This window comes from Aptenodytes forsteri, unplaced genomic scaffold, assembly GCF_000699145.1.
Source record: "Aptenodytes forsteri isolate BGI_AS27 unplaced genomic scaffold, ASM69914v1 Scaffold405, whole genome shotgun sequence".
Classification (NCBI taxonomy): domain Eukaryota; kingdom Metazoa; phylum Chordata; class Aves; order Sphenisciformes; family Spheniscidae; genus Aptenodytes; species Aptenodytes forsteri.
In genome coordinates, this window is record NW_008795481.1 from 253,281 (window position 1) to 279,924 (window position 26,644).

General features: G+C 38.7%; 1 protein-coding gene across 1 annotated transcript; it reads right to left on the reverse strand.

The window, feature by feature from the left end:
* Positions 1-25,971, reverse strand: LOC103900567 (transient receptor potential cation channel subfamily V member 6). Its single transcript, XM_009281273.1, has 15 exons — positions 25,841-25,971; positions 16,257-16,354; positions 15,597-15,719; positions 14,508-14,648; positions 13,870-13,968; positions 13,473-13,648; positions 12,447-12,593; positions 6,540-6,752; positions 6,102-6,188; positions 4,926-5,002; positions 4,455-4,620; positions 4,103-4,169; positions 3,240-3,508; positions 1,760-1,866; positions 1-274 (listed from the first exon to the last, which is right to left on the reverse strand). The coding sequence occupies exons 1-15, from the start codon at positions 25,969-25,971 to the stop codon at positions 1-3; spliced, it is 2,175 nt and encodes a 724-aa protein (XP_009279548.1).
* Positions 25,972-26,644: the final 673 nt, after the last annotated feature.

A 26,644-nucleotide genomic window follows, 5' to 3' on the forward strand; every position in this document is an offset into this window, starting at 1 on the left:
TTAGACATCATAGACCTCCTCTTCCATGGTATGACTGACCTCTCCACAAAGTTGGTGGAAGGTGTTGCGCCTCAGAATCTCCCAGCCACGGTGAGAACTAGTCCTGGATGTGCTCCGTGACAATGACAGAGCAGACAGTTCCTTCTTGTACAGGATGTTCCTATTGATTTCCATCTTTTCCAAACCTTTGTCATAGTTATCCCGATCCTGAGCCTTAAATGCTTCTGTGTACCGCATCACCTTGTGTTTATTGGGATCAACCCTGTCTTCAACTCTGTAAGAGGATTAAAAAATATAAACTGAATGAAGTAGAAATGTGCCAGTTTATCAACAAAACCAAGCAGCCACAAGAAGCAGGCCCCTCCCAAAAATATCCCTACTGACCCAGACATTCCAGAAAATCTACATAGAAACAGGAAACTGATTATAGGCATGGTGCTAGCAGCTGCTAGCACACAATTATCTCCTAGACCTTCATCCCCATCATTGACTTCAGTACCCTTATCTGCCTGTGGTTTCCTGTCCTTTAACTCATTTCCCAGTCATAATTTGCCCTTTCCATTTTGCCAGCTGTAAGCTATTGGCAGGCCTACCCCACCTGACTCTAGCTCCAGATCCTTTGTATATACGCATATATTCATCCATTTCCTTTGTTCTTGCCTTTCCTCCTCTGATACTCCATGGTTGCTAGCCTCAGGATGCCACTTATCTTTTGCTGAACTTTTATTTAACTGCTCCACTTCCACCAACCCTTCTCTACATTACTTATAACTTGTCTTCCGAAATACTGTCTCACACTATATACAATAAGCATACATTTAATTTGACAGAACTAGATCACACCAACACTCTTTTCTCATAGCATCCAATGAAGAATTGTTGCTGGGATATTGCTCTTGCAAAGTAAATTCTGCACCTTGGATGGAAGGTGCTGCATATTGGTACCACTTTGGGTCTGCTTGTTCTGCCCAGCAAACATGAAAATCCAGAAGGTTCCTTTCTCTGCTAAAACCTGCAGAAAGACCTATTTCATACAGCCACCACTCCCCCTTCTGGCTTTATCAGCAAAAGATGACGCAGTTAGAAAACACACGTGCCCAAACAAAGTTTAATCTTTTCTCACGCTGGTATAAATATTGATTAAAATCAGAAATAATGAGGAATCTAGTGTTATCTAGACTACAGATAATTTGTTTGTTTCTTATTTTAGTGCCTAAACTGAAATCCTGGACCCAAGACTTTGCCACCTGATGCAATCTTTGCAAAGTATAATATAGTTACTAGGTTCACACCAGAAAGAAATTTTGCCTTTAATTATTCCTATTCTGTTTTTGAATCATCTGTAGTGCAGTTCATTGCTGCTGAACGCCTAATTGATTGATTCTGCTTCTGCCATTTCATGCATCTAATAGACAGGACCAGCCAACCAAGAGTAGCAGTGAAGCGTTGTGATAGTCATTATAAGAAGTCTGAAAGAAAAATTCAGGCCTTATAACTCATGCAATTTCTGGGGTCTGTCTGCTGTGACTACTGGATAAGAAAACATCAGCTGATTTCACAAGGAATTGCACAGCAGAGCTTTCTGAGGGAACAGTGCTTGTCTATCAATCACAGACAGAAAACAGATTGGGGTCTCTATTCTGGAAGGGAAGTGCTCTAAGCACTCCTCCCCAGGCCACTGGAAAGGCTCTTTATTAACATCCATACATTGGATTCTTCTTCTGGGATCCTTACGTGCACACACTAGAAGAGAACTCACCTGAGATACCATCGGTCTCCTAGCCCATACTCCCGCCCACAGATTCCAGAGCGAGGCCAGAGACAGCGTGGCAGTTTCCGCTCCAGCATGACAGTAGTAGCGACAACCTTTAGAATCAAAAAAAAGAAAGAACTCGGATGAATTAGAAAAAAAATGAGACTCTTTCAAAATTACCAGTTTCATGAGTACTGACCCATCACCATACTTCGTTACAGCTCCATATGTAACAAAGAAAAATCATAGAGTCAATACTCCATTTATTATAGGGCAATTCACTACTTTAGTGCTAACTGTGCCATGTGGTGCTTAGGGACATGGTTTAGTGGTGGAGTTGGCAGTGCTAGGTTAATGGTAGGACTCGATGATCTTAAAGGTCTTTTCCAACCTGAACAATTCTATGATTCTATGGTTTGAGGAAGCAATGGTGCTCTTAAAACACTGTTAAATTTCTTTAATTTCATACCTGATGACAATGAGTAGGGTAATTAATTTGCAAGCTAGAGAAGAGGACAGTATTTATATCTGCATTAACTATCATCAGAACTTACCAATGTGGCCACACAACTACATTTAACCATTTGACTTATTGCTTTTTCATAGAAAAACACTAGGAAATGGATTTCCTGTTGAGCAGCTATATAACTGATCTGGTTGAATTTTTTTGCCTTTTAAGCAAGAGAGCCAGGCCAACTTCTCTTAATGGATCTAAAGACGTTACTGACCTACTTGTAATCATAACCTTGCATTCTATCTCCCCTCAGTCAATCCCTATAATTATAATTTAACTCTCAGTTACACAGAAATGTGATTTTTAAAAAAGATGCAACTTTAATTCTATTTAACAGGAGATTACATGCGTAAGGAACAACCAGCTAGGGAGACAAAGGATGGACGAGTTAATGGATCTAAAGACGTTACTGACCTACTTGTAATCATAACCTTGCATTCTATCTCCCCTCAGTCAATCCCTATAATTATAATTTAACTCTCAGTTACACAGAAATGTGATTTTTAAAAAAGATGCAACTTTAATTCTATTTAACAGGAGATTACATGCGTAAGGAACAACCAGCTAGGGAGACAAAGGATGGACGAGTAAAGCTGGATGGGCTTCTAGCTGCTATTTGAAATAAGGTAGGAATACCCTCATAGCAAAGATATACTGGAAGACAGTTTCACATGGGAAGATGTGCAGAAGAGTAGTCTTGCACTTAGACACTTTAGACTCATAGAAAGGATGAAAGAAATTTGGTGGCTGATGTACAGAAGCTGTAAAACAGAATTAAAAGGACATGGCTTATTGTATTAGCCCCTCAGAAAAGTCAAGGCCAAGGAGAGGTTTTTAAGTACTTCCTTTAGAGCATGGATGGCAGAATAAGTAATTGCTCTGTCTAGCACATTTTCCCTGGACAACTTTTCCCCGGACAACTTTTCCCCTTCTTTATTCAAATTGAACCCCCTACCACCTAAATTAGATTACCTGGGCTCTCCAGAGCTCATCCCGCTCATGGGCCACTCTCCAGTGGGTGTCACCCATCATGGCAATTAACAAGTTGAGCATAAGGAGGGTGGCAATGATGGCAAAGGCAAAGTATACCACGCTGTACATAAAGGGCAGGTCCACATCATAGTTTGCAGGGCCATCAATGATAGTGAGGAACAGCTCAAAGGTGGTGAACAAGGACATGGGATAGTTGTAGAACTGCCCAAGGTTTTCAGGGTTCTCTGTCTGGAAGATGATGTAAAAAGCTAGAGGAGAGCAATGGGGGAAAAAGAGAGAGAGTTTAACACCAGGAATCACATTCCAAGAGCAACAACAGGGTCCTAAAGAGATGCTGACAACACAAAGTGGTCTGGGAAGTTGCTGCATGTGTTTCTATGCTAGTGCAATACCCAGCATAACAAGGACAAATCCCTGATTAGAATCACTGGTCTCCATTATAAAATGACTCACAATTACTTTGATTATTTATTTGTTCTCAAAATAATGATCTTTTCTTCTTCAAGGATATAATAAAGCTATGTGTGTTAATCTCATTTTCCAAAGACAAATATCATAAATGCAGTATGTTTTTAAACCTTAACTTACATATATGTGGAATTATCTGGATTGTCCTAATTTCTATTACCCTGGAAAGAGCAAGAATTGAAAACCAAACTCATGAGAACAGAAATCAGTACTGTAAAGTGACCATGCTCAAAGAAATAGAAGCTATACATTATCACCACCTTTGCCAGCTAACTCAAAGGGCAACCTGAGAATAAATCAAACCCCACGCGCTTAATTCATACTAAAGAAGTTGGCAGGGGTAACATAACGCTGTTTTCCTTTTGTAGACTCACCTGATGCAAAGCCTAGTATCACCACAGCCATAAGCCAGCAAAAGCGCATAAGATCTCCAAATATCATCTGTAGAGCAAAGACAGAGCCACCATAAGGCCCAACTGTTCCACCAAGCCACAGTGCAACCCTATGTAAACCATTTTCCAGATTCTAAGACTATGAGTGGACTAAAGGAAAATTCTGCACTAAAGAGAGACTGTGAAAGTCCCAAACCTTCTGTTGCAGACAAGAATTTTTCCATTTACCATTAATGCTAGTCCTGAGGGAGAAAAAGTATTCCTTCAGTTCTCCCTATCTGCAAAGAGGTGTCAGGATGTGTGTAACAAGCCCATATTTGTTTGTGTCTTATACCTTCTGGATCATGATGGTAAAGGGTCCGAGCATCTGGAAGCCTCGTGCGAAGTACATGACATTGCACCATCCTAGCACCAGGGCAAAGGACATGGGCACCACCTCACCAGTTGTGCTGGTGAGACGCATCACCATGGTTACTAGAATCATGCACGCATATGTGATGCTGCAAAGGAGGAAGAGACAGAAAAAAGTTCAGTAAAGGAATCTTACCCTCTTTTTTCTTTTCTTTTCAAAAATTCCAAGACAGGCACATATAGCCACCAGCCCCATAGGCAGAGACCTCTCAGCACTATCAACTCTACCTGTCCACTCGCCTGGCTTCCTACACACCAGTTGAGCCAGTAAGAGAAGTAAATCAAGAGAAGGAATACTCTAAAAGAATGGAGAAAGTGACTCATCTGGCAAAAGACAGCAGTGGGGAAAATGTGAGACAATGTATCTATTAGACTTAAAAAGTGATGTACTTACACAATTATGTGAAAAGGCCCTCCTAGGATGGTTTGTCCAAAGTATTTTGCTGCTCCAACTCTAAGGATATCTGGGATCTAAGAGAGACATCCTATTGACTTTAGGACTTAGACGGATTCTATTATACTATTAAATGTCATGGTAACCACCAATATTCACAGGATCTGGAGGCCAGCTGCATCTGCTTTGTTTGCTGGTTCACAGTTTGATTTCTATATTACTTTAAAAACTGCATGATTGAGTCAGATGGGCCCCTCTCGGGATGTGACACAGATTGCTGGAAAATCTAAGAATGCTTGGGCAGATTGAGAGACTTTGGTATGTGGCAGAGAGATGTTGCAGCACAGAGCTGTGAGCCTGAAGTTCGTCTAGATTACTGAGAAGAGACCAGACAAACAGCTGAGCCTCAGAAATGAGGACAAAAAAGACCTTCTTGGGGAATCAAAGGAGTTTCAGACTCTCTGTGTTAGTTGTCATGTAGCCCCAGAGTCCTGACCAAACAAAGGAAGAAGGACCTGTCCTTCTGGAACACATATGGGCAGAGAAAAAGCTGTTTACAAGCCCCATTTTATTTCAGTTCACCTTGGCATCGTCATTTGAGTTTTCTCATATAAGAGTTTCAGTCTTCTATTTCATATTGTAATAAAATCAAGTGGGGGATGTATTTGTTTTAATTTAAAGAACTTTTGCTTTTTTTTTTGGAGAGTTCATGGTAAGGAGAACACCTAAACATGTTCACCTCAGAACTCTGGTTGAGTAAGGCTCCTGTTATAGGCCCATACAGTCGCTGATCTCCAGTTAAATATACTTTTCTGTGTATGCACAGAAATGAGTTCAGCCAGCACCCCTAAACACATGAGTATTTAGGGGTGCTGGGTGAAGAATCCCTAAGAATCTCATTCAACAGCTGGGATTCAGGTGGACCCACAGATGGTGCTAACGGGAACTGTGGCATTACCCTGCAGATAGCATTTGATAGCATGGCCAGTCCTTCTAATTGCTTCTTCCACACCTGGAGTCTTACTGTTGAGAGTGTCTATTGCCACCGGCATATATCAAAGCACTTAGACTAAGCAAATAACCCCTACCAAGTTGTGAGCACAAACTCATGTTTGTCTAGTAAGTAAAATCTGTCTTGATTAAACTCGAGACTATATAGCTCACTGTTTCTCTTACCTCAAGGATCAAAATTACTACAGCTCCAATTACTGTGATCAGCTCTCCCACCAGCCTCAGCTCATCCTCATATGTCATATATGATTCCTGGAAAAAAAAGAAAAAAAAAGGAGCGAAAGGAAATTAAAATTAAATTTTAAAGGGAGTGAAAGGAAATTAAAAAAGAGGGTGTGGGAAGAGAAGGCCCACTGTTAGTATAAACATGTTATAATAAACATGACTAGGCCTGACAAGGCCACAGGAACCAGCCCAGCCCCAGCAACGGAGAACAGAGCATACCCCGTGTTCCTCACTGACAAAGGTCAGCTGGTGGAAAGAGAGAAGGAGGACAGCTGCAATAGCTGGCAACTGGGAAAGACTTGGACTTTCCAGTTAAGTAGGTTAGATCAGAATTGCCCAATGCTGCCTATGGGGCCCTGACTCCTATAGACACAGTACCTGCAGCATTTTCTGGATATAGATTGTATTGTCTCTGCTGCTTGTTTTGTTGCCTATTCGGGGTTTCAGTGGTCGGTAGACGCAGCACATAGTGAAGCAGACCATGTAGAGTATATAGAATAAAGCCAGGAAACAGAAATAGGGACGACCATACATATTCCACTTCAGGCTCACCAGCTCCTTCACAGGTGTTAGGTCCAAGATCTGGCGTGCCTGGGAAAGATGGAATTAATTGCCATAAGGACATTTGTTTATAAGCATCATTCACACTGTTTCCTAGGAGAATGTTAACAAACTATTCTCACCTACTCTATTCAGCATTAGGAAGCTGAATTTATTTTGCAAAAATACAATGCTCAAGTGGGTTTGGATTTGCTCAGTTTGCCAGTAAAGAGCTTTAAAAAAAAGTTAAAAATATATCCTGCAGGCAACAGCTTTTAAGTACTGTGGGAAGCGCGAGAAGCATGTTTGATACTGGAATAAGTTTGTTGTCTGTGTAGGCCTGGATGCATATAAACACTTGAGACATACCTATGATCTAGGTCCGTGAAAGCAAATATATGAGGATTTGTTACAGAAAATAAAAGGTATTATTAGTAATTAATTAATTATTCTTTTTCTATTAAGATATATGCATATTAAGGGTGGGCTAACTTTACAGTATCAGAAAGTTTATAAATCCTGTGAACTCTAGGGATTCAAATATGTACAAAACTACTTCAATTCATGAATTGTCTTTTACTGTAACTGGAATCAATTTTGAAGAATATTTTGTGTTAAGCAAGACAGCACAGTGGACTTTACAGCAGACAGATACTCTCCTCTGCACAAAATATACATCATTATTAGAACATAGAATTGAAAATAAGATAATTTGGATTCTATTTTCAGCTACAGAAAAAAGTTTCTGTGCAACCACAAGGTTGCACAACCACAAAATCACTAAATATATGAGGATTTGTTACAGAAAATAAAAGGTATTATTAGTAATTAATTAATTATTCTTTTTCTATTAAGATATATGCATATTAAGGGTGGGCTAACTTTACAGTATCAGAAAGTTTATAAATCCTGTGAACTCTAGGGATTCAAATATGTACAAAACTACTTCAATTCATGAATTGTCTTTTACTGTAACTGGAATCAATTTTGAAGAATATTTTGTGTTAAGCAAGACAGCACAGTGGACTTTACAGCAGACAGATACTCTCCTCTGCACAAAATATACATCTCATTATTAGCATAGAATTGAAAATAAGATAATTTGGATTCTATTTTCAGCTACAGAAAAAAGTTTCTGTGCAACCACAAGGTTGCACAACCACAAATTCACTTAGATTTTTTTTCTCCATATTGGAGTTCTGCATTTATATTTGTAAGATAACATTGGTTTCAACAGCTATCTCTATCAACTTCAGTAGCATTTGTGGAAACTTAATCTCTAGGAAACATATCAAAAGGTCCTTTAAATCATTAGCTCTCTGGGAAACTGACACTGATATTACCTTGATTTAGCAGGCAACTAAGACAACTTTGGAAAGATTTCCAAAGTTCCTTTACTTCTGTATGAATGCAGCCTGTTAATGGACTGGATTTTCAAAAGTTTTCACCATTCAGCTATGATGATAAAAACTGCAGTATACGCACAGTGAGATATAGTGTGAAAAAAAACAGGCTCTTTCAACTTACTTCCTTTAGATTGTTTATACTATATTCAAAGTTTGGGTGCTTCTTTTTAGAATGTCAGTGGTGCAGCTCAAATATATGTAGAAGACCACATACATTCCCAGGAATAAAAAGAAGCTTCAGTGAGCATCTTGCATGATATGAAAAACAGTGATGCTGCATAAGTTGGGATTGTGTTTCTGTCAAAGATCTGCATATATCCATACATACTGTGTAGCTGAGGAATTCTATACAAAAAGAAAGATTAATCAAAAAAAAAATTGAGACCATAGTTTTAGAAGTGACAAAGAGGCTCTATAAAAAGTAAGAGCAGTGGAGTTATGAGCACTGGAGGGAAGAATCCTCTCCTATCATACAATTCCATTCCAAAAACTAACAGGAAGAATCCAGAAATTTTCTTAAGTGCCCTCATGGTTGATCTGGTTGATTTGCACACATGCATATAAAGGACAAAGAAAATATAGTGAGCTGATATGGAAAAAAAAAATTCAACATCTCTTCCTCTGTTGAACATTGCTAATCTATGCCACTGAGTGAATCTATTGATTTGCTGCTGGGATGACAACTATAAAGCTTGGAAAGATCAATGACACTCCACTCTTTTTAACTGTTTTCCTAGGACAAGATGAAATTGTGGCTACATGAACTGTCTAATAAATGTCATTACTTCTTCCTACAAACTTTGCCTCATCATTGTCCTTAGAGTATCACTACTACAAGTAACCCCATCACGTAACTTTAGGCATCTAAAGGAGGTATCTTCATTAGTGATGTGTTTATCCTAAGATTTCTCTCCTTGTAGGCAATAGTGTCCTACAGACTGCCATTCAGCTCACCTGAGGTCTAAATCGCTCTTTGGAGATACTTAGTTACTTGCATTTCTCTATCAAACACATGTAAAACTTAGGGAATCTGTATTCCTTAATTAAACACCTCAGTTGGTGACAAAAATTAGATGGGATTAATCTAGGCCAAGTGCACTTCTTTAGCTTAATTTGTCCAATATGAACACACAATATTGTGTGCAAAAAAGCAATCACTCTCAAGCCCACCCAAAACTAGACACTCTGCTTAGTAACCTAGTCTGTGAAGAAAGAATGAACCACATGGGAAAGATGTTGATTTTAGTATGTAATGCACTATTGTGAGGTATTCAACACTGTAGTGACAAGAACACTATGTTGATATGAATAAAATGGAAGAGAGAATATTAGGGTCTTTCATACGGAGTTCTTTTGAAAAAAATGGCCTGTGATTCCCCAGTGGTCATAAACTACATAGAGTCCCACTGCAAGGAAGTATGTCCTACAGAAGTAACAAATGTTATTTTCAAAGTAGATGGATGATACTGACTCAGTTTATCATGGCCTCCAAGAACTGCAGTAGTTGAAGAGCTAGATCTCTACTTCGGAATCCAATGGTTCACCTTGAAGCATTTTCAAAACAAAATTTTCTTTTTCATTCAGTTATAAGCCATATTCTTTTAAAGTGAAAGTAAAACAAAGATATTTTGTTTATTAGCGCCTGCAAGCCCAGAAAATCAGCATGGAGTCTTTTTGTGTTTTTCTGTCATCTCATTATAACTGTTTAGGGTCCATTCCCAATCTGGAACAAATCAGTATAGCTGAACTGAAGCTATAATTGTAATGGTTTCCTACAGTTGAAGAGTGAGCCTGTAGTCCTTTGTCTGTCTTCCCTATGTGGAAGTGTAATTTCTATTGATGTAAGTAGAATATGTAAATACTCAAAGTCTAGAAACAGGACTATGGCTGGTATGTTTATGAAGGATCAAAGTTTGCTTTGTAGGTCAAGGGGCTCAGTCTACTCCAGAGATAGTCAAAAGCAGTTGGATTCAGCTACTTTAAGACAGTCAGTGTTATTTCATTTGCAGTTTCTCTACCTATAAAAAAGAGAAGAATTTATTTGACCATTCTCACAGAACATATGCAGGGTTCACATGAGCAATAAGCTACTTTTCCAAGAATCTTTTCTGAGGTTGCCAACCGAGCACCAAAATGTCAACAAGGCCTTTTCAGTAAAAGGGAAACAAAGGCATATGTATAATTGATTGGAAATTACCCTCAGTTCTGATGGCATCTGGAGGGTAAAACAAAAGACTAACAACTAAAAATTAGCTGATAAACTTTTGAAATGTTTTTGTTGTGTGTGGGAACGTAGAACTGAGGATGACAGAATATTCCTGTTAGTACAGCAATACATGTCTTTTGTATCAGATGATTTGGGATAAGAAAATTGGAACATTTTTCCAAATGAGATTAATACTTGTCTAAAGCTCTATGGATTATGTAAAAATATTATATTTTAAGTTTCTGCATTATCATCTCAGTGATAATTAATTGAATCATCTATATCAAGCCTTCAGCTTCTGCTTAGAAGACTGATGCTTAGAGCATACGTAGGACAAACAGGGTGTACTTTACACCTTGCTTATGAATTTGACCCACACACTTTATTAAATGCTTCTAGACCTACTTCCTATTGTAATGTTTAGGGGACCACTGCAATAAGCGAGAAGGAGATGTAAGTCAAAGTGGCATGAGTGGGTTACTTTAAAGGAAAACTTCTTATTGCACTCTAGATGTTTTCCTTCTTTTGCTACATTGCCCTGTTTCCTCTAAGTCAGCCAAAGACAGATTGTGCAAAGTGCAAGGAATATGTATGTTTCAGTAAATGGACATGACTCTTGAATGGCCTAAGAAATATCCTAAACGATCAAAAGTGAAAGATAATGAACCTAGCTAGATAGCCTTAGGTGTTCTGTTTTGTGTAGAAGTCAGTATTCTAGAATTCTTTGCATAGGAGAGTAAATTTCATTTTCAAAAGGATGATATAAGTTCAGAAGCTTACTATAATCTTCCTGTAGCTTAGTTCCCTTCTATTTTTGCCACTTTTCATCCACTTAAGGGTCAGAAAATACATCTTAGTACCTATTTGTGTATGCATCCCCCTTAATACAAGAGGAACCTGCTTCTGATTGGGGCCTAAAGATGCTACTCTAGTCCAATACTGGACTGGGAGGGTATGATAGGATGGGGTGACACATTGCATTTTTCTAGAGGAGACAGCAAACTTTTTGGACCAAACATATATCAGCTATAAAAAATAATTACTATTTATGCATGCAAAAATTGCAATTACTCATATTTAAGAGCATTCTGGAAAATAAATCATATTATCTCATGGTATTTGGGGACATCTTATCCTCTGAAATTAGGAATCTTGGATGTGCATGCACTGTATGTTTTGGGATAAGACAGAGGCACAATATTCTTCTTTCTTTTAGGATTATGGTTTAGTCTTCCGGGCAACTTCTAAGGTTGTTCTATTTTTTTGACATAGACTTCTTTCCCCTGAATTTCCATACGTATCACCACACATAGAAATTTAGAGGATTTTAAATAAAAGCAAATGAGAGTTTCATAGACTTCCTCCACATTGTGCAAAGCTCTCCAGTAGCTGAAACTTTTGTTAGATAAGTTTGACTAAAATTTTGATAGATGGAAATAATACAGGATGGGTAGAATTGTGCTAATTAAACTGTCTTCTGATGCATTTCCTGTCCAGGCGATTACAACTGATAGGGTAGTGTACCTTGAAAGTCTTAAGCAGATCTGTCTAAGCTTGCCATTACACTCTGCTATTTTTATCTTAGTGATCCCTTTGCAAGTTTTTGAGCCTACAGCAGAGATAATTCACCTACTTTATTTTAAGTCATAACCTGGACAAGCAATGTCATTAAATGAAAGGAAGAACAATAATGAGTGCTTTTAAAATGCATTCCAGTTTAGGATTTCTGAACAGTCATGTCTCACAGGGACATTGTGAGAATTAATCAGTATCACAGTTATAGAAAGCTACTTGCTAGAGCTACTCTAGAGATACTTGTTACTGATATCTTTGAGCCTGGTGAAAGAGAGAGAACCCTTTGCTGAATCACACAATGTCATTTCCTGTAGCTTGCTCATACAAAGTTCTTTCAATCATCTGCAAGTTTCATACCTCAGAAGAAACTGTGTGTAAAGCATCAGATGTAGCCAGATCATTAAAAAGCTGCTACATTTCATGTATTCCCTGCAGCACATGGTACAAAGTCCTTGCTCTATGGATAATATCAAAGAGCTTGAACCTTCAAACTCATCATTCTTCTCCTTTTATAATCACCATGGTCTGCACATAGAAAGCATGTGGTGCCCACAGTACCTCTCTCTTCTTGGTTGAGACAATGAGCTCAAGGAAGGACTGATCTTCTGCCCAGGAGTCAATCTCTGTGAGATCATAGAGCACAGTGGTCAAGGGACCAAAGGACCAGAGATTGTGCTTCCGCTTCTGCATAAGGTATTGAAACATCTGAGGAGAAAAGAAGGGGTTGGAGGATATCAGAAGCTTTCTAGTATATATTGTATTTGCAATGGAAACAAATAAAGTTGTTAAACCCCCTTAATTACAATGTATTTTCCCTGAACTTTGTAGCTGTGGTTCTCCTATCTCTCAGGAACAATTATAGCAGGTTAAGAAGTGGAAGAATTTTTTCCGACTCCCATTTGATTAATTAGCTCATGCTTGAGGTAAAGGATGAGTGATTTCTATTCTAAATTCTAATCAAACTGCTAAAGTTTTTTGACACAGTTATACATCTTGACAATCTCATACGGAATTATATGTTGATTAGAAAAAAAATTCTTTTATACTCTTCTACAAGTTATCAGGAAAGAGGTGTGGCAAGAGAAATGATCCTGTCCTTTGTGGATCTACAGAAGAAACACTAACCGTCTTTGTCTTTTTGTTAAGGGGAAGGATGAGCATTTACATTAAATATTGAATTCTTGACTATGAACAAATGTCTGTGGATACCTTAAGAAGTTTCCTGTGTGTCACATTTAGGGTAATGAAATTTAGACAACAAAAACAATAATTTCAGTCAGAGTTTTTAAAAAATTACTTGGAGTGGATCTTTCTGTTAATACCTGTTTAACTCAAATGCTTCAAAAATTGGGTCAAAAGATCTATTCTTTAAGTACTCATTTCTTTCATTAGGATAAAGAAACTTCTTATACAGGTTTTCTGGTCCTACATGAGACTTCTGGCAAAATAAAAGAAGGACTTGTTATGTATCTTCTACCCACTAAGAACATGCACAAACTCGCTTGGTCTGGATGATGTTATTTCAAGTTCTCAGTTTCTGAATAATCTCTTTTGTATGGAGGCAACTGTGTCACTTAAACTCACCACAGTGTTGCCCTCAACTCCAGCCAGTTTGAATGGAGTAAGCCCCTCATTGTTAGGAATCAATTCAAGTGATCCTGGTCCCTCTTTTTTCCTGTCATAGGAAAGTATCAGGCTGTACATGTGGCAGGCAAATGTCTTATTAGGTTGGAGAACCAGGATGTGAAGAACAGTGTTACCTATGAAGGAAGCAGACCAGATAAGGTATATGGAATAGCCCAGCCCCGTGCAAAGACTGGCAATTGACTGATGCCGTTAACGGTAGTTTTCATTTTCTTCACATCCCTCATCCCACAGCTGTTTGTAATGAGAGAAAAATATGTGCATGCACAGATGACAGAGTCTTATTTCAAGTGTCCACATCTACTGTGTGCAATTCACTAGGCCCCACAGCACATACCCAGATAATCTTGAGCTCTAATGTCAGCTCCATTTTCAATGAGCAACTGTACAATTTCCTCATTTCCCACACAGGCAGCAAATGATAAAACATGCTCTCCTGCAAAGAAAGGAATGGGGAGAAACAACATTAAGACCCCAGGAGGCAGGAGAAGTTGAAGCATACTGAGGGAAAGCTATCCATGCTATGAAGCCAGAGGTTATGAAAGGGTTACTTCAGGTAGCCTGTAAATTTCCTGCCCCACTCCTCATCCTACCCAGAAAGGAAAAGAAGACCTGCCCCACACAACACTAAAAGGAAGAAGAATTCTTTTCAGATTATCTTCATAAGAAGGTTGACAAGAAAGTTGCAGTATATGTCGCTGGGAAGAAATTAAATTATAATTCTTATGCAATATATATTTTTGTATATATGCAAATATATAAAATGTGTACGATTTATATATTTGTATTTATGTAGTATTTACATACTCAGATGGAGTCTTACTGTCTGCTAAAAGGTGTGTGACTGATGACATTTGGAGACAGGAGCCTCTGCTTATCCACTTTAGATGGGGACTAAAGCAAGCCTCCCTTATATTCCCTCATCACTCTGCTGGTTCCCTCCCATAGCAGCAAGGCGAGAAGATAAGACTGTACCGAAATAGAGAAGATTCTGGGAGCTGCGCCTGAAGAAATGTCCAGTGGCCCGTGCTGTGCAGGCATTGGCCCCTCTCTTGAGTAAAGCCTTCACCAAAGTGATGTTCTGGTTCACTGCTGCAATGTGGAGAGCCGTCTGCCCTGTAAGACACAGAAATAAAACCTTGCCTTCCAAGAAAGCAACTTCAGGCTGATCAATAGTCTGCAGTTCACATTTCACTCATGGTAAATCTAAGTTTTTTGGAACTGCATCCATAGTGGCTATATGATTTAGCTTTGAAGTTATCCCTGTTGTGTGCAGAAAGTTGGACTACAGATTTTCCAGAGGTCTCACTCTATTTAAACCTTTTACAAATTAATGGAAGCTGACTTTACAACCTGCCAAAAAAAACCCCAACAGGATGCACTTTCTAGACTTTTTCTGGGGGAAAACAAGACATGCCACACTCTTCCAGGAAGCACACTGAAAGCTCATGTGTCTCAGAAAGGTCTGTGCTTTCCTTCATGGGACATGAATGCCAGGTCAAGAAAAAGCTCCCAAAGAAGACTTGCTCTAAACCATCAAACTAAGTATTAGGATTTTTAAGCCGCCATCATTATTATTTTAGTGGTTTCAGGATTCTGTCTGGCCTTTCTGTGTAGTCAATCACAACCATTCTTTAAAAACCTGGCTCAGAGTCTAGAATCAAAAGCAGGGGCCACATTTTCTTTCAATCCCTATTCTTTGTCAACCAAAGAACCATTTTTTCTCCTTTCAGAGATCAGGTAGGTGTCCCCTTTGTTACACATGACTATGGCAGAAAGCAAACTGTACATATCCTTGCAATCCCACTATAACCAACAGGCCCACCTGTGGTTAAAGGTTTGTCAATTATGCATTTGCATGTTTGCACATGTATGTACTTGGGTTTAATATAATTCTGCCTTCCACAAATGGTCAGGAGCCATTTGTATGTTGGCTTTGCTATGTAACAGTTTAGGAATATATTGAACCAGGAACAGTATAAGTCACTTTCCTAAATGTACAGGTACTACTTCCTCCCTCCCCCTGCAGACAATCCTGCCCATCCTCATTCCCTGAGATGTTACCTTCATAGAGCTCTGATGTCATCCTCTCATTGACAAGCTCAGGAGCTGCTTCCATCAGAGTCACTGCAGCCTCTACATTATCATACAAGGCAGCTACATGAAGGGCGGTCTCCCCCACTGCACCTAAAAACAGTAGGAGAAGCATGTGAGCCATCTAGACATTCAACTATACGGGACAAAAGCAGAAATTAATTTATTGGGGTGGAGGATTATGGGAGGTCCTCCCTTGAGTACTGCCAGGTGCCACCTCATCATATGACATGGTAACAGCCACATAACTGCACAGACTCTGTCCCATACCCCATCAAAATCTGAAAGCTGAACAGAGGCTTCAAGTGTTTGTGACAGCAGACTTCAAGGTGAAGTGAATGAGCACACAGCCCTTCCACTGACCACCTTCCACAGTAAACCACCTCCCTCGGTCCCTTTAGAAAAAAGGCCCATTCAAGCTGTAAACCTCTGATCTTCACCATCCCTTTAGGGTTTGATGAGCTCGCCAAGTTAGAAAACTCACTTTGTTGCAAAGCTGCTGACATACAGTTAAGTAGTTTGAGTCTGCTAATGCAAATGTTTTAGCAAACTAACAAACATACTACTCTACTCGCTGTAGCAGGCTCTTGCCTTCCACAGAAAACCACTTGTCGCAAATAATTGAGTTACCTCTCTGATAGAAATCACATGTTCCATCAGTGAGAAGTTTCCTAATGGCTGGGAGGTTGTTCTCTTTGGCAGCCTGGAGGAGTGGGGATTCCCAGATCCTGTAGTCAAGAAAAAGTGGCGAATAAGAAACACAGTCAAACACATGGTGCCTCTCTCCAGAGCTAGCATGGCCTTTGCTTGAGACAGTATGTATCTTCCAGATTTTCACTGAAAGATTGGTAACGCACACCTACCATCTGAGGTATTTTTTGAATGCAAAAAAAAAAGAACCGGCAAAAGCAGATAAATGCAGTGCTAAAAACCCAGGTAGTTCATCAATGCTTGACTTACTGACGCTTAACCATATGATGGCAGCAGAGGGAAAGATAGAAGAAATGAATAGCCAACTTCAAAATTTTTCTGGTTTATACAGCCCACATTTTGAAGCACAGAAGATAGTGAACGATGGGTCATTTGATGCCCCTCCTGCCAGTAGACTAGTTATCTCAGGAGCCAGAAAAAGCCAGTAGTTTTTTTACACAGCACAATAAATTAGAAAAGGATCAGCATCTGAATTACTCCCATAATGGATGGAAAAGAAAATGTACAAACAAGAATTCCCCCTGTGTCATACCAATGCTTCCTATGGTACAATTAGAATGAGCTCTGAAATGTAGTTCCTCATCATACAAAGTTATGAGGAAAAATCTGAAAGCTTAGCTATACCATTTTTTTCTCTGATGCTGAGAAAATTGAGGAAATTGTTAAGAACCTGAAATGTATGCCTGTCCTGGGAAAGAGCATGCCATCAAACAAGTTCCAGACTGAATGGTTCACTTATAGTTGAAGAATGCCCTTGGGTCTTCCATGCAGCTCTGGGTTATTTCAGTCGATCCTTTGGGGCTGATGAAGAATTTACAAGTACAGTCATGAAACTTCATTACAGCAAGGTCCTTTGATGCAAACAGCAGGTCAAGGGAGGTGATCTTTCCCCTCTACTCAGCTCTGGTAAGGCCATACCTAGAGTCCTGTGTCCAGTTCTAGGATCCTGAGTACAAAAGACATATGCAGCTACTGGAGAGAGTTCAGCAAAGGGCCACAAAGATGATTATGGGACTGGAGCATCTCTCATATGAGGAAAGGCTGAGAGAGCTGGAACTGTTTAGCCTGGAGAAGAGAAGGCTTGGGTGGGGGTTCTTACCAATGTGTATAAGTACCTGAAGGGAGGGTGCAAAGACTTACCTGCAATGCCTGCTTGCTCAGCATCCAAATAAGCTTTGCCAATGTTCAAAATAATGAGTTGGCCACCCAAAAATCACAAAAAATATAACAAAATCTACTAATTTGGGGTAAATATTTCTGTTTTCCTTGAATATTTTCAGATTTATCTTTTAATTCATAAAAAGTGTTTTGGGGTGGGGTTTTTGATTTTTGTTTTTATTCAAATAAAGAATTCTAAGTATTCCAGGTTCAGGAGCTAAAGATTTAAGGGGAAGGAAGACCCTCAAACCCAAAGAAACAGCCTATGTCTCATGAATTTTCAATATGAAACAGAAAGAGATTCCTCTCTCCTTATCTCCAAATAGGTTAAGTTCAGTTTCAGATCTCTGTTCAGATGCAAATTTCGTGCTTTTGTCTCACCTTTGCTTTCTTGTAGTAGTAGTACAGATGTTTAATTTGTTCTTAATTATCTAGCATGGCTCAGGTCAAGCTGTAATATGATGTGGAATAAGTCTAAGGAACACAGTAGAACAATGACAAGTTCAAGCTGATATGAACAAGGAGAATGTCAGCCCTCATTTTCTCATCAGCCCCAGTCTCTCCTTTTACTACAATCTAACAACTGCCAATAGACTGGATGTTAGTCTCACACACACACACACAAAAAAAAAGCTTGTGGGACAAATACATCAGTCAAACCACATAGCTGGAGATACATTCAATGCTTTCTCCTTGTGATGTCCCAGATTTCTTCCTTGTATTCTGGTATTATTTAGTTACAAGATTTTGGGGATACAGTTTATAGGGCAAATACTATATAAAGCAATAGGTGTTTTACATTAAGTGATAACGCTGATGTTAGAATACATTATCTATGAATAAAACACTATTAAAATATAAGCCACAAGAAAACCCACATCAGAGAAAGAGAGAGAGTATAAGTGGCTCATTGCACAGAATGTTTTCTCAGAACTTGTGCTTCTTAGGTATAGGATAATTTAATAATAAAACCATAGGAAAACAGGCAACAAAAATTCTGTGGCTTACAGAAATATATATTTCTTGCTTTAAATTATTCTTTTATGAACAGTAGAATCTTGAAGCAAAAAAAAATTATTTGATATGCCATTATCTCTGGATTTAATCCACCTGAAACATGCAAGTTCTGCATACCTTTATAGCAGTAAGATACTGACACACTTGAGAGAACTTGGGGGATAAAGCAAAACAAAGATAAGTATCAGAATTACACAGATAAACAGGAATCATTTGAATAAGTGTAAATTAATGGGCATAGGCTACAAGTAACAAAAGCATAACTGAACATTATCTTTATCATTCCATAAAAGGAGCATTTCCTGTCACCAACAGCACCCCATTATCTAAGTCACTATAAACAGGACTAGAAAAACGCTGAAGAACAGAGGAGAAATAAAAGCATTCAGAATATAAAGAACCATCCTGAACAAACCAGGGAGCCGCTCTGAGATATTTTTATATGTCCTTCAAACTCTTAGCCTTGCTGCTTTGAGAAGTATTCCTTCTTTCACTTACTCATGCATCAGTTGCGTTAGTGGCTAATTACAAGATGATTTGATGCGAACATTGCATCTAGGATCAGACAAATAAGAACAAAATAAAGGGGCATTCTGAGCAAAAGTTGTAAGATTCAATATCAGTGAAGCAAGCTTGCCACCTCTGCCATTATTTTGGCTGAGAAAGCCTCTGTGTTCCTGGAGAATGTAAGTTTCAGAGGCAGGAAGTGGGAAGGAGGTGGGGTTTCAATAGTATAAACAATGCTACAATTAATATGTTGATGCTTTACTGGGTAGGCCTTTATCCCTCAAATGACCTCAGAGAGGAGGAAGGATTGGGCAAGACACAATGTGGGAGGACACAAACACAATACCTTTCTCACAAAATTCCCCAAAGCCCTTGTAAACAGCTAATTAAATTACACCTAATAACTACTATACTGAGCTTTCAGAAATTTAGAGCAAAATTGTCAAACCTTTCTATTTATTGTAGGAACCTCTAACTGGGCTTAAAAAAACAGAGATCCCAGGCCAAACAGCAAACTCGTGAAGAACCCAGAAGCGTTGGTAAATGTCTTTGCACACTGCCTCTGATGCCTCAGAGGTCCATGACTTACATGTTTATACCATATGCTTTTACTCTCATTTAATTTTCTGTCCCATAATTGGGGAAACATTTTACTTTCATTTAAAACATACCATTATAATTATTGACTCATTTTTAATACATTATAGCAATGTGCTGAGCATATAAATGTCACGTACTAGGTGAGCCAAATTCACTAATACAAAAATAAAACAAAGTCACCCTGAATCTAGAACCTTCAAAACATTTTAATTTCTTTAAGTTCTGCATATTTAACCAATTTTATTCCTGACCCATCAAACACAGCATGATTTTTACATTTTACAACTCTAGTTCCTGTGTGTCAAAGCAGCAGCAAATAAAATCTGTAACTTAGTCTCTTAACAGAGCTGCCTACAGTAGATGCTTAGTTTCCGTAAAGTACCATTATGTCACTGGATGGAGAGGGTGGCTTTCAGAGAATGATTCAGCAGAGACCTATTTAGACACTCTGAGAAGATAATTCAGCACATCTAAGTTACGCTCCTGTTCTAAATCATTCTCTTCATCAGCTATGGAGTCAAGGGACACTAAGCTCCTAATTTAGCCAGCTAAGCTAGGTCTGTAACACTAGGCAGTACTGATGTTGCCTTATAGGATCAGTTTAGGATAAGCACAGCTACATAGCTAACCAGGAGTTCTGATGGGCAATGAAAACTACAACAGTATCCTCCTGGAAGTGCTCCTGGGTTCTTCTTACTGAGCTAAGGAATGTAGCTGTGTTGAGGCACTTAGTAAGTCTTGATCATGCATTACTATCAGTCAGTTTTCTTAACAGGTGATTCAATGATATGCTCAGGAAGCTGTGAGTTGTTTTTCAATATAGGTGAGGACAAAACCAGGAACACCTGAAAATCCATTGTGAAACAAAGAGAATATAGAATGTAGGTCAGATTCTGACAGAGGGAGTCATGTAAAATAGTTCTAAACAAGGTGAAAGATTTCACAAGCACTTTCTGCTGGTAATATGTACCCTTTTGGATTTACAGCTTCTTAAGCACTTCTTTTGGACTGCATCCTGCTCATTACACTTATGAAGAGATAAAGAATGCAAGAACAAGTCCATAAGTCTTAACTCTGTTATAAAAAGAAGAATTTGGATTTATAAGGTTATTCTTTTAAAATATGTCCATTACTAAGGGTCTAAAGCACTTCTTTCTAACTAAGCTATAAATTAATCAGCAGGATATTATTTCAGCTTTCTTTTCTTTCCCTGTTGTGCTGCTCAGAATATCCATGCTTAACACTCCATCATGAAATTGCCAAAGGAGATTCGTCTTCTCCCTTCCTTCTACTAGTATGTTTATGTAAATGTGTGCAAGACTTCAGGAGAACAGAGAAGTGCTCAGAGGAAGCTAACCAGCCAGAAAAAGGATCAATGCAATCATCTAACAAGATGCTAAAGAATGAGTTAGGAAGTAATAGCATGAAGTGAAAAGGAGACAGATAACAGGGGCTTGGACAATCAACGCAGGGACAGGGTCAGCAAATTTCTTCAGCACCGACAGCAAGACTCAGCAAATTAACTGGAACCTCTTGTGCATGTATGTTGAAGCCCCTTCAGCTGACAGTAAACAGAGCTTCTCTGGAAATAAATTAAACAGGTTACTAATTGCCAATGTTACTAGACAAGAAACCGATAGGGAAGTCTTAAGCTTTCAGATATTTAGCTAGCTATCTGCCACAGTAAGCAATAGAAATCTTGCTCAGTCACTTCCAGCAGGGCAATCTCATTGCATTAATCTCCTTTTTTTTTAATTCTGCATCTGAGACCATCCTACCAATAATCTCATGCTAGAACTGGATTAACAGCTCAGCAGCTGTTAGTTATTATTTATTATCACTGAGTTATAAAACAAACTTGTTCTTTGAAGTATAACCTCATCCTGCATCAAAACTTTCAACCCTCTTCAGTAGGGATTTTCTTGCAGTTTTATTCTAGGTTGTGTTCCTCACCCTGTGCCTAATAGTTTTCTCTAACAACTTTTTAATTTGGGGTGGGTTTTTTTCAGAGCACAAATTTCATGTTTACTTTTTCACAAGGAAATCTATAGCCACATTTAAGAAGGGAAATAGCTTCCTAAATCTATGAGCCTAAGCCACGTCTTAGGCATTGAGGTCAGATGTGTGTATGTCTGTGCTTTGTTGGGGAAATGTGAGTTCTGGAGGACCTTTACACTTGTGAAATTAAGGAGGCTTGTTTTCCATTATTAGACTCAAAACTTCTATTAGGATGAAGGTGTAACAGCATAAGAAAAGACCAAAAACACTGCCAGTGATGCCTTTGACTTTATTTTACATGCAGCAGCAGAGTTTCCAACAGGCTGTTCTTTGCATCTTGACTACTCAGAAGCACTGTTATTGAAACATATTACAAATGAAGTGGTGGAACTGGGAGCTGGCATCTTTATTTCACTGTCACCTTTGGGAGCAAAGGAACCAATTAATACTGACAGGTATTGTGGATTTTAAGACAGGACAGTCCTACGTTCATTTGTGCACTGAAAACTCAGTAATGTTGTTTAGACAAATGAACAGCAAAACTATGGTGACATCTCTCATTCAATACCAGCTTGAGAAAGATTTGTCTTGAATCTGAAGGCTCTCTGTGTCCCTGTACAACTCTTAAGCAACTCAGTTTAATAGCATTAGGCTGAGATACTTTTTATTTGTGCTATGTTTGTTTTCAGGGTAAGCAAAGCACTTCGCTAATATCTCTGTGAGACTAAAGAGCCACAAAAAAAAAATGGAAACAAAGGGGATATAAAGTTTTTATTGTGACATGTTTGGAATGACCATAGCTGTCTGCAAGTTGTGCAAACTGTCCCAAGCACTTCTAATGCATTATTTCTCATAGCACAGGTTTCTATAGTTAATTAATGTATAAAAATGCTTTGGTCTGTTTTTTGAGGTTTTTTTTAAATGTACCACACAAGTTAAATGTTTTATTGTCATTAGAATAATTAAGCCTCAGAGCATCCCACGAAGGCCAGATGATACCACTAAACCCTAAGCAGCAGCTGTGAGAGAGGAGACACACAGAAGATAGATTATTTATCAATCCAAGTTATAGAGGCAGGCAATAGCAGGAAGAAAAATATAATATAATTGTCCTTGATCCGTGTACTCACTTGCTCTAATTTATTTATTAGTTATTTTTTATGAACAGTGCGATTCTCATATGGTGGAATTTCTAAAATTACATGCTAGAGAGATTTTGTTCACATTTTCTTAGAACCTCTTACACTGAAAGCCAGACTAAAAAAAATAAATCAAGCAATGACTCTCGTAATTTCTGGAAGATCCATTAGACTGTGACAGTCACGTGATTCCTTTTCACCTCTATCAGGCCTGAATTTTCATAAGTATTTATCTCTTTGTTCCTCATGATTATGAACTATGTTGGGATTTTATGTTCATATGCTCTAAACTATGTAGATCCCAGAGTTTACTTCCAAAGATAATTCTAGAAAGGACATATGAGATGTGACCACTGTCCCTGGGACTCCACACTGAGCTACAGGCTGTTTAAAAAGGAGAGTCTTGAACAGAAAGAAACCAGCAGAGTAAGGCAAAATAAACTCAAAGTCCTCTTTAATATTAGGAGATTGTATCACATCTCCTGAACTTGGATGTCCCTTTGGGAAATGTTATACAGTGCAGGATTAAACCAAAGAAATCCAATAATGCTAATAAGATTCAAAGAACTATTATACATGAAGAAAGAGAATGAACAGCAATTCCAGTGAAGGTGAGAACTACCAAAACAGTTAGCTTTCAGGTATTATCATCACCAGTTGTAGGATGGGAAAAAGCATTGTTCTTCTCTTGCAGGCTTTCTGTGTGCAGTCAGAGCATACTAGTTAAATAGTAACATATTTAACACTGGCTTTCAATAAGATAATAGTAGAATTTAATTGCTGCTTATTACTGTATGTATTCCAGCACCATTAACACTGAGAAGAACTCAAGCTGAAGCCACAACACTGCAATTCCACACAACAAAATGACAGGATGAAGTAAAAGCCCTCTTGGCTTACAACAGTTTTTCCACAAAAGCAAAGGTTTTACAAGAGTAGTTCCCATACACAAGTCAACACAGAAGGTTTTCCTGTTGTGTTTTTCTATCTGTACATAATTAAGAATATGAAAGCAATAAAACTGATTCCAGTCCTCTGCAAAATATTCATTTTCTTTCTCCTCAAACCCTGAGCATCTCTGGGGACAAGAAAGGAAATAAAAGAGTAGGACAATAAGAGGGAGAAATGGTCCTGTCCCTCTTTAGTAAAAGAGTATCCACATATTGGCACCATGTAAATTCCGACCAAATAGCAGAGGGCTAATTTATGTTAGTTGAAAGCTGTGGGAAACATATAGACCTAAAATGGAAGGGAACAATTGTGTCCCCATGCAACTCTGATTTCACGGACAATGATATCATATGTACTACATGTGTTGTTATGCAGAGTTTTATAAAGAAACACAGAAATATTAGTTTTAGTGACTGCTGGGGTTGCACTGTTGTGATCTAAGAGAAGTTTATGAAGAAGGCTTTATATGCCTAACAGTTTTTCTGTTTTCCTCTATCAGTAGCAGCACACAAGATGTTCATGGCCCTGCAGCACATGACTAATAAGGATTGTCAAGTAGAGAGAAGGTTGAATGGCAATCTAATAGCAGCCTATGTGAAAGGGAGCAACAAAAAGAAAGGGGCCAAGCCCTCCTTCGTAATAGCAGATGGTAAAACAAGGGGCTACAGCATCAAATTATGATTTTGGAGGTTCAGGTTGAACATTAGGAAAAAACCCGTTTTCACCAAGAGGTTACTACAATGCTGTAACAGGTACCTAAAGATACGGTGGAATCTTTGTCCTGGGAGGCTTTCAAGACTGAGCTAGACAAAGCCAAACCAATGTGATCTATTGCTGGCAATAGTCCAGCTTCAAGCGGGAGGTTAGACAGAGACCTTCAGAGGTCCCTTCCACATCTCTATGACTTAAAAATGTGAAGATAATGTTATAATTATAAAAATATTAATCTATTTAGACTTTTATTTTGCACACATTCATTTGGATATTACAGAATCTGCTGAGAACTTACCTTTCAGTTACCTGTGATGCTTTTCATGACCACACCAAAATATAAACATTTCAGTATTCTATGGAGACACTATTGTTCCCACTGTCCCTCCCATTTTAAGTGTATTTAAGTCCCACTGCTCTGAAGTAAAATAGAACAGACTTTTGTTATTTGGTCAGAAGTTAGATTATGATATATGTAATTCTTTCCATTAAGACAGATATGTACATTTGTCTCTCTGAAGGTACTATCCTACTTATTTCTATACATATATGTTTGTATACATACATACATATGTACAGATAGATAGATATTGTCCCACACAGCCACCTTTTTGTCCCCAGAGTTTTTCAGAGCTTTGTGAGGAAAGAAAAAAACAAATTTTACAAGGGACTGGAAGCAATTTGTTATTTGAGTACTGCAGGGTTTGTGCATTCAGAAATGACAAGGAACAATGAAAAACAGATTCAGCTGGATTTCCATGAATACTCCTGCATTCTTGTGTGTGGAGGGAGCAGCCCTGCACAGCAGTAACAAACAGCCTTGATTCAGTATTTACATATGAAGACACAGGCAATCTTCTTGATAATGTAAGGTCTAAGAGGAGTCACTGTACATGTTGACACCTGGGCCATGGGGGTGACAAACAGCAGTCTGACCCAGGAAGTGACTGACCACCAGAATGTGGAACAACATTAAGTCCACTCTATCCCACAGTAAGGGCAACCTTTAGAGAGACAGAAACCAGAATCCTTGCAAAAAAGCCATCATTTCAGCTGACTGCAGCATATACATCACACACACTCTTAATAATAATTAAAAAACCCGAACAAACCCTGATGCATTTTCTTGTGAACTTTACCAATGAAGCAGGAAAGACAAGAGTATACATTATTAATTTGTGACTGAAGTCCTGCACTCAGGGTAATTCAATTGCGACCTAGTAAACCCACCTGTGAAAGCAGATAAGATTGGAACTCCAGAAGCATTCCACCTTGAAAGAAGAAATCTGATAGAGAAAAGTGCTCCAGGGTTGTTTAAAGTTTATCTACTGGCAGAAAAGCCTAAGGGAAAAGAGTGAGAATCAGCTACAGGGAGAGAGCAGAAGAAGAAAAGGAAGACAAGAAGGCTGAAATGCAGTGTACCTTTTCTGCTGGAGTAAGTAGATTTCATCCAGATGTTTATCCCAGGATTTTTTGCCTTGTAACTTCTGACTTAGTCCATTCCAGATCCGGAAATAGAAGGGCTTGCTGTCCCCAAATAAAGGTACCCCCATAGCACGTCCCTTTTTCTCTTTTGCCTAGCTGCCTGAAAGCCAGCAATCCCCACTTTGAAAAAAGTCAGGGAAGGCTCACTACAGGTCACCACTCCTCCGCCCCCACTCTGTTACTTACAGAGGAGACTGTCCGTCAGCTGCATCAGCTGATCAAAGTACATGTAAAAACACAAAATAAAATCACTTGTCCCTAGCAGACCATACCTTGAACCTCATCAAGTACTTAGTTTCCAAAATAGCCCAACCCAAAGGTGTGTCTGATTTAGAAGTAGCTTGCCAGCAGCCTTACCACTCACAAAGACCCTATACAGCACTGAAGAATTCATACAGCACCAATGTCCTAGGCTTCTAGTATTTCATTTCTGAAGTCTAGAATTTAGAAGTAATCATCCTCCTTATGTATCTCTGAATTCCTCTGGAAAGCAACATCTAAGCAATTTTGAAATAGACAGCTGAACAAGTCAGGCAAAACACCTTTTAGGTGAGTGAACATGTGGGAACGTGCCCTAAAAGACACTGCACTCTGGGAAGGTAGTATAGAGGAGGACACACCTCCCACCCCAACTGTCTGCAAATCCCATTAAAGAAATTATCATTACAGACTCCACCTTCTCTGCGTCAAACAAAATCACTTTACTTCACAAGTTGGAAGAAAAGTTTATGTAGATTAATG

Coding starts and splice junctions, on each gene's coding strand:
- LOC103900567 (XM_009281273.1), bottom strand. CDS start 25,971: ATGGGGGTACCTTTATTTGGGGACAGCAAGCCCTTCTATTTCCGGATC. Junction 14,649..15,596: donor GACATCAGAGCTCTATGAAG/GTAACATCTCAG, acceptor TGTGTCTTACAG/GGCAGACGGCTCTCCACATT. Junction 4,621..4,925: donor GGGCCTTTTCACATAATTGT/GTAAGTACATCA, acceptor CCTCCTTTGCAG/CATCACATATGCGTGCATGA.